This window comes from Echinops telfairi, unplaced genomic scaffold (assembly GCF_000313985.2).
Source record: "Echinops telfairi isolate 266 unplaced genomic scaffold, ASM31398v2 ScPeMD7_2010;HRSCAF=2546, whole genome shotgun sequence".
Classification (NCBI taxonomy): Eukaryota; Metazoa; Chordata; class Mammalia; order Afrosoricida; family Tenrecidae; genus Echinops; species Echinops telfairi.
Genome location: NW_022105908.1, coordinates 23,362,900 through 23,371,590, shown reverse-complemented (window position 1 = coordinate 23,371,590; position 8,691 = coordinate 23,362,900). Strand labels below are relative to the sequence as shown.

At 54.6% G+C, this 8,691-nt stretch overlaps 2 protein-coding genes across 2 annotated transcripts in view; both read left to right on the top strand.

Moving 5' to 3' along the window:
* The window catches only part of KIAA0753 (KIAA0753 ortholog), a 51,182-nt gene extending 49,252 nt beyond the window's left edge, over window positions 1–1,930 (top strand). The window contains exon 13 of the mRNA XM_045293351.1: window positions 551–1,930. Within this exon, the coding sequence (XP_045149286.1) occupies window positions 551–668 (118 nt within the window). The 3' untranslated portion in view covers window positions 669–1,930. The remainder of the gene's footprint in view (window positions 1–550) is intronic.
* Window positions 1,551–8,691, top strand: part of PITPNM3 (PITPNM family member 3) — a 169,736-nt gene continuing 162,595 nt past the window's right edge. Inside the window, exon 1 of the mRNA XM_004716151.2 lies at window positions 1,551–1,665. Within this exon, the coding sequence (XP_004716208.2) occupies window positions 1,551–1,665 (115 nt within the window). The remainder of the gene's footprint in view (window positions 1,666–8,691) is intronic.

The following is an 8,691-nucleotide window of genomic DNA, read 5'->3' as shown; positions in this document are numbered from 1 at the left end:
ACATTTGAGTAAGTTCCGTAGATAAGATGAGATAATTGTACTGTGTTGGATGTTTTCTCATTGTACCATGACTGTTTTTAGGAGAATGTCCCTTCTTTCTTTTTTCCATTTCTTTAGGAAGTACACACTGAAGTATTTAAGGGCTATCAAGTCTGTAATTTATTTCTCAAGCTGTTCAGAGGGTGACAAAAAAAGTCATGTGAGGAGCCAGTGGGGCACTGATTGGAGCCCCACTCCCACAGCAGGCACACCCCCTACCCTCCTCTGCCAGGCTGTCCACAGCAGGTCTAGGTTGGGATTGCCCTGGTTTCAGGTGCCCTGGTCTCAAAGGTCTGGAGGGTGAGGACCGTCCTAGGCCTACGTCTGCCCCTCAGCCAGGACTCGGCCTCTAGGAGCGCAAGTCTGCCCACCTTGCTGTTCTCCTGCAGAACGCGCTGGCTATCTTGGGCCTCTTGGCTCTCCGTTGAGAGTGTGTCAGGACCGACTGGCTGTTAAGGCCCCAGCTGCGGCCGAGCGGCCCCCTCCCTTAGCTGTGCTGTTTGCCTTCCAGCTTTTCGGACGAGCTGGTCGACGAAGCGCTGGGCCGCGTGGCTGCTGAACTTCAGGATGTGTGTGAAGACTACGCAGAAGCTGTGTTCACCTCAGAATTTTTAGAGGCTGCTGCTTGAAGGCTCCCCAAGGTGGAAGGGGGGGGACCCTCATCTCACACTGGAGAAGGGCGCCACCACCCTCTGGTTCAGCCCACAGGAAGTCTTTCGCCTTAGCTGCCTGCCCAGGCCCAGAAGGTGCAGCCCGCTGAAAGGACGCGGGAGTGCCAGTGATGGTGCCCTTGCGCTGCGTCTACTGGCAGCAGTGGCGTGGGTGGTTTATGACTGAATCGGTTACACTTATCAGGGCCGGGGAAACATTGTGAATCGGTTATGACAATATAACATTTTCTGAATGTATCCAATTCCTACTGAAACATTATGTTCAGGCCTCTGGTGAAGATAAGCAATTAACCTGAAATAAACGTAAGCTTCAGACTGGGTGGGATTCAGGTTGCTGGTGAACCTGCAGGCGGCATCCAGGCCAGCGGAAGCGCCATCCCAGCAGCGGGCTTGGGTCTCGGTCTGTCGGCAAGTCCCGTCAGGACACCCGTCTCCATCTCCTGGGTTACCGACTCGTGCGGGGCCCAGGGTCTGACTGAACTGCCACAGCCCTGCTCTCTCCCCGCTCGTGAAAATAAATAGAAACCCACTGTACCCATCCATGCCCACCGCCCACGCCCAGGGTGGTCTGGGACACGGTCAGTCCCCTGGTCTTTAGCTGTCCTGACAACTGTGAATTCAGAGCAAGCCTGGGGGCTCTGGAGAGGACCAGGCCTCCCTGCTTCCCTGTTTCCTCACCACAAACGGTGGTGTGAGCAGGGAGGACAGATGGGCATCGCATGGTGACTCCAGGTCTCCTCAGAGAAGGGAAGAAACGTAGCCATGGTAGCCCGGCCCTTGAACTTCGCGTATTCCTATTTGACCAGAGATAGATCGCCTTAGTGTTTTCAGAAAGCCGGGATGCAGAAGACGGCAATGCGCATCCCCACGCGAGCAGTCCCCTCGAGACAGGAGACGTGGAGAGTTGCGACCCGTGTGGCACTCGTGTCCACGCCGGAGGAGCTCTCCGAGGAACGTGCACTTCCGGGGATCGTTTAAGCTGCTTGATCAGGCGTACTTGTGCAAAATTGATTTTTTTATGTTAATATTTTCCTGCTTAATTTTATATAGCCTCAATTTTCATTTTTTTAAGCATCAAGGGAAATTAAAAGTCTTTGATGGGGATTCAATATGTACACTGAAATTGATAGGCATGCCCGTCATTGGTAGTAATTTTGTGTGGCAGTTCTTACTATGTTGATGTGGTTTTTTTCTTTTTAAAATAAACTCAGTATTTTAAAGTATAAGTATGCCTATTTGGAATAATTGACCACATCCCCCAACACCCACACAGGTAAAGTGAAGTGTGAGCTCTGGAATCCCGGAGAATAGTTTTGAAGTGAGCTACCACTCCTGTGGGGGCGGGCGCAGGGGTGGTAAAAGAGCTAACATTTACTGAGTATGTACAGTGGCCCAGGTCTCCACGACTTCCTGAACCCTCCTCTCCCATGGGCGGGTCCTCTTACTCTCACCTTGCAGAGCTGAGTAAAGCGAGGCCTTGGGGACAAACCTGTACTGCAGCGAGGTCCGACTCAGGGGTCACCGCCAGCAGCATTGCCCACTGCGCAGCCCGGCCCAGGCTGCCCCTCCCACTACCTGGCCTCCAGGGCTGGGGGTTCACCTATGTGGTCCCCAGCTACAGTGAGCCACCTCCCGGACACAGGTGAACTGCCAGAAATGAAAACATCTGTGTGACAGTGGCAGCCCAGTCTGCTAGACAGACAGCATGCCAGCCATCACTGGGCCCTCCGCTTTCTCCCCCCTGCATCTGTCAGTCCCCAAGGCTGACGCCACCCCCTAACTCCTAGAGGGCCCTGAGTTCTCCAGTGCTCCATCTCCCCAGAACCCTCTGTGGACCAGGTCGGCTGTCTCGCACCATCATTCCCCTCCCTCCCCCCAACTGGCTCTGAACTTCCATCCAGTCACGACCATCCTTTTCCACTCTGGCAGGTGTGCCCCAGGACAGCCTCTGGAAAACCGAGACACCTCCACCTTCTCCCCTGCCCCGAGCCCGGCTCCCCACAAGGCCCTCCATCTTGCTGTAGAGCCAGGAGATGGCACCTGTGTCTCCTTGCTGTCACGTCTTTTGCCTGCGACCCCTGCTGCATGCGCATCCCAGGGTGGCATTGCCCCTGGCACCCAAACTCTCCATCCCACTCTACCCCAGTTCCCAAACCTTGGCCTTCTCCTCGGAGAACCTTACCAAGTCTGGCCCACCCATTCCTGGAGCACCTTGACACCATCTCAGCACCCCACCGAAGACCCCTCCAGAGAGCGAGCCTGTCCTTGCGGAGACACCGCCCACCTCCAAGTCCTCACCACGCCTCTCCGTCCCGGCCACTGTTAGCGCTTGCCTGCCGTTGCACCCCACCCCACCCTGGGCCATTGGTGTCGCACAGCCATCTCCTGTGAACCGAGACACAAGCCTCTGCTCGCCTTGGCTCCCTAACGCCTCCTCCTGCCGTCTTCCCTGTGTCTTCTCATCAGGTCCTGGTGCCGGGTTAGCCCAGGCCCTCCACTCGTGGGCTGCAGAGCCCCACCGAGGGTGCCAAGCCCAGGAGCCCACTGCCTGCTCTGCCCCTGCTGGAGCGGGGCACACAGCACCCCGAGCCGCTCTGCCCATGCTCAGCCACCTGCATGAAGATGGGCCAAGTCCAGGGAGTGGTCAGCTCAGAAATGCTGTGGCCAGGCGCCATGCTGAGGGCCGGGGCCCTCAGATCCCAGAGGTATGGGCTCTGCCCTCTACCCCACAATCCCAGAGTTCCCGGGGTCTGGGCTTAATTAGGGCCTCAGAAGATGTGCAGACACCGATTCCTTTGAGCATGTGGATGGCTGGGTCGTAGAGGGCCCTCCAGATAAAAGTGGCCACCAGGACATGTACAGCCACCATACCTCGAGGACCCTAAAGACCACCCTCCACACGAGACGTGGTTCTCCCTCACCATAACCACACAAACCGCCACTCTTAGAGGTGCCTAGAAACCTAACCAAAACACTCCCTGCCATCCAGTTGATGTCAACTCATGGTACCTCTTAGCAGAGGGTAGCACGGCCCCTGTGGATTTCTGAGGTGAACTCTTGAGAGTCGAAGCCTCATCTGTCTCATGAGGAGCAGCTTGTGGTTTCAAACTGCTGACCTCATGGTTAGCAGCCCAACACATAACCCACTCGTTCTATTAACTTTTTGGATTTCACAGCTGTGTTAGGGTAGACAAGAAATGAGTCCGGGGAGACTCGTGTGTATAAGACAGAGCTTTATAGACGAGAGCAGTTGAATGTTGAAAAAACATCCCAGCCCAGGCCAGATCAAGTCCACAAGTCCAACATTTGCCCATATGTCCAATACCCATCTATAAAGCCTTCTTCAGACTCACGAAACAAATGCAATGATGCCGAATGCAGGAAGATCACAGGCCAGTGGGTGGGAAGTCTCGTGGGTCCAGTGGCGGTAGAAGCATCTCAGCACTGGCAAGGGTTTCCATGTGGCTTCTCCAGTTCCCAGGGCATAGGGTCTATCAGTGTAGTGGCATGGGTCTTGTCAGTAGAACGTCTCTCAGGGGAGTGAGTCTTGTCAGTAGAGTCTTCAAGGGAGTGAGCAGAGAGAGAGGTGTCTCCCGCCTCCAAGGAGGAAAATACAGGAATTCTCAGGAGAAGGCCATGCCCGCTCCGAGGCCTCATTGGCTATGACCCGATTGACAGACTAGACGCCACCCCATCACCCTTAATCCTCTCAAGTCCCAAATGGACTCCAGATTATGTAACTACCACAACAGCATGAAATGTTTAGCCAAAAACCTGCATCCGTCGATGTTCATGGAAGCAGCAGTCATGGGATGAAAGGACCCAGGGCTGTGGGTAAATCTGCTGCACAGACCTCTTTAAAGTGCTGACGTGTAAGGGTGTGACTTTGAGGACGCGGGGTGTGCCTGTCTCAAGCCATGGTATTTTCAGTCGCCGCCTAGGCCCGTGAATGTTGGGCAATGAATTAAGAGCACTGAGCAGAGACGAGTGGCTGCATTTGCGTCATGCTGGCGAAGAACAGGGGAAGTACCCCGACCTGCCCAAAGCACAGACCCGCCTCCACGAGCAGCACAGCAGGGCGCTCCTTCCAGGCCAGGATGGGAGGTTTCGTCTCACGTACCTCAGGCGTGGCAGGAGAGTCCTGTCTCTGGAGAAGGACATCATGCTTGGCTCAATAGAGGGGCAGCAAAAGAGAGGAAGACCTGGACAAGATGGTCTGACTCTGGGGCTGCGACGATGGGCTCAAACATAAGCACAACTGTGAGGGTGGCGTAGGACCGGGTGGTGTCTCCTGTTAGAGGTGGGGTCGCTGTGTGTTGGAACTGACTCGACCGACCGGCACCTACGAACATCGAACATCTAGCCAGTACCTGGAAGTTGACAGAATACCTGTGAATACATTCTCTCCCTCTCGGCTCTGTCTGCCAATCATTTTGAGGTGGTTACCATTGGAGCCAGGGCTGGTCGGCTCCAGTGAACATCCTGAGTGATCCTCTCCGTGTGCTAATCTGAGAAATGGGATAAAAATAGTAACCCAGCCAGGTGATTGTGAAGATTAAAAGAAGCCACCCATGAGGACACCTGGCACCCAGTAAGTGCTCACTTAGGTTTCGCACTGAGAACCCTGTGGCAGAAACCTCGCAGCAGGTGGTCCCAGGTCTAGTGCTGAGCGGCCAGCCGTGCCTCCGTCCTCCCATTGCTTTCGGTGGTCCCTGCACCAGCCCTAAGCCTGTGCTTGCCTTGGCCTTCTGTGTTCAGCCTCAGACAACACTCTCTACTTTTGCAGCGACCGAGTTCAATGGTTCACTGCAACAGCACGCAGAACTCACAGACAGCATTCACCATTAAAAGGATATAGGAAGGAAGTTAGCAGGTTGCAATGTTCAGGATGCAGATGTTCCGTTCCTTCAGGGCTGCTGATAAATGCCTAAAGGGCACGTCACACTTCAACCTGAAGACATTCAGCTGAAGCTCTGTGGGTCAGCATGCCCCAGCTCCTCCAATTCAGTGCTCCGAGGAGTCCCACTCCACAAGCCAGCCTCCTGCCCCAAAGCACTCAGCTTGACTTGCTCTGTGGGATGGGAAGGCCACCCCTCTGTCTCACTCTGGCTCCTGGTTTTGCTGCTGCTCCTCTGATGTCACAGCTGTCTTCTGGAGCCAGGAGGTTCAACTGCACAGGGATCTCAGGGTCCAGAGGGCATGCTCTATTCCTGGCTCTGGCTGGTCGTGAAATCCAGCCCCCTGCTTCTCAGAGGGCTCATTTTATACCTGTGTAGTCCAGGTAGACTAAAGAAACAAATTCATAGACACTCATGTGTCTAAGAAAGAGCTTTATTTCAGGTTTTGTACCCAAAAAAGAAAGAAAGAGCTTTATATCCAAGAATAATTGAATATTGAGAAAACATCCTAGCCTAGTCCAGATTAAGTCCTTAAGTCCAATATTAGCCCATATGTCTGATACCTATATAAGACAGTATTTATCAGTCTCATAAATTCCTCTTCAGACTCACACAACACAAGCAATGACACCGAATACAGGAAGATCACAGGCCACTGTGTGGAAAGTCTTGTGGATCCAGTGGTGGTGGAAGCGTCTCAGCACTGGCGTGGGTCTCCATGTGGCTCCTCCAGCTCCAGGACTCTGGCTCTATCAGTGTAGCTCCATGTGGCTTGTCAACAGGAATGTCTCGCACAAAGAGAGAGAGAGTGTGTCTGGCCCCCATTAAGCCATTTATCCCCCTAGCACCTCCAAATGAGGTTATCAAGCTGCAACATGATTGACAGGTTAGACTCCACCCTTTCACTCTTAATAGTTTCAAGTTGACACCAGGTTATGTAATTAACACAATACCCAACAGAATGGCACTCCAATGAATCTTGCTAACAATTCCTCACAGGTGAATCCAATCAGGGTCCTCCCCCTGCCCCCTTCTTACCCCAGACCCATGCAGGAAAAAGTTGTTTGGTGGGAGCTCACTGCCATAGAGTCAAGGCTGATTCATAGCGACCCCCTGAGGGTTTCCAAGACCATAACTGATGAGATGGGAGTAGAAAGCCCAGTCTCTCTGCCAAGGAGCTGTGGGTGGTTTTGAACTGCCGACCCTGTGGGTCCCAGCCCAGCAGGTAACCATTGCACCAGTGGGGCTCCATGTTTGATGGGAAGAGCCACATTAAATGATTCGAAGACTCGCCCCTTCAAACATTACACTTAGCAGTAGTCTTCCCAGACATGCTTCTGGTTGACCTGAACACATGGCTGGGGCCCGGCTGCAGCTGGGTGGCTTGGGCTACCTCCAGTAAGGGACCTTTCTGGCTCACACAGCCCAGGCCTGAGCTGCACCCACAGCTGCTGCACACCACCACCACCCCCGCCCCTGATGCACCCAGCACGTTTGCACTGGGTCTTGCGCAGGCAGTGCCTTCTCTCCGAACTGGACAACACCTTTATGGAGTGGACCGGCAAAGTATTGACCCGATTTGCAGATGAAGAGAGGCCTACAGAAATCTAGGGACTTGCTCGCTCCCCACAGACATGCCGCGGCAAACCCCGAATCCCCTCTGGCTCTCTATCAAGTCTAGTACCGCGTTCGGTTCTGTCACACGGCTGTGCTTCTCTCCAAGGGGATGATTCCCGGGAAGTCTAGGAAATGCAGCGGCTGCCAAGGCCAAGTGCAGTTTCTTCAAACCAGCAAGTCTTTACCGAGGCTCTGTCCTGTGCTCAGGACTGACCATACCACAAGGAGTGCCACACGACTGACCGAGTGGCTGGCCGAGAGGCCATGCTGCTGCCTCCATTCCCACCCACCTCATCACCTCCCTCTCAACCCTACAGGCCTCCCAGAAAAGACGACAGCACCCACTGCCAGTAAGTCCATTCTGATTCAGTGACCTCTGTATAGGGGAGATGCGGTGTTTCAGCGGCTGCGAATCTGCATGAGAGCGGACAGCTTCGTCTTTCGTCCTCAGAGAGACTGGTTGGTTTGAGCAGCAGGCCTCGCCATCAGCAGGCCACTGCTTCCCTGACAGCGCCACCAGGGCGGCCAGCATAGCCCCACTGTCGGAGGCAGACGGTGCAGGCGTGCTTTGTGCACGTTCATGAATGCTCACAGAAGCACCGCGGGGCATGATGAACCCTCTTACAGGTGAAGCTGAAACTGAATGAGACGGAGGGTTTTCCCGACCAGAAAGCGAGGCTCGCCATGTTGCTGATGACACCTGGGCTCTTCCCAAGGTACCGCGGCACTGTGCCTCACAGGGCCCCCGGTCCGCCGCCTCCCCAGAGCAAGGAGGAAGACGTATGTGAGGATTGTGAATGCAGGAGGGGACAGTGCTGGAGTCACAGCCACTGCAAGAGAAGGGAGTGCAGGCCACCGGGCTTCTGTGCCTGCATGCATTCCTTCAACTCAATGCCATTACGTGGATGCTGACTCAGAGCCACCCTGTAAGGCAGGGTAGAAAGCCCCTGTGGGGTTCCGATTGTAACTCTCTACAGGAGTACCAAGCCCCTTCTTTCTCCCAAGGAGGTGGTTTTGAACTTTGCAGTTAGCAGCCCCACGCTAAGCGCCCACACCAATGGGGTGCCTGGCTTCCTTGTTCTTGGTTATGCATCTTGTAGCTGCTCAGCAAGACAAGCCAGGCTGGTCTGAAAGATCTGCAGGACCCCCGATGAGAATCTTCCAGGAAAAGCCTCTGGCCTTCATCAGATGCATGACTGACTCTCCAAACCAGGTTGACTTTCATATCCAAAAGACGTCCTGACTGGTCTCCCCCAACCACCACAGGGCCACGGAGGCTCTCAAACCAACCAGGGAGATCTCTCCCAGGTCGCTCTGAGGAATGCCAGCCCCTTGCACCAATGCTCCCCCCTCCCACCAATGCTCCCCCCTCCCACCTCCCCCGATGCCAGCTCAGTTACAAGCAGCCCCTACAGGACATGGGGAGAAATGGCAGGCAAGCTGGAGGACGACACTCAGCCTGAAGA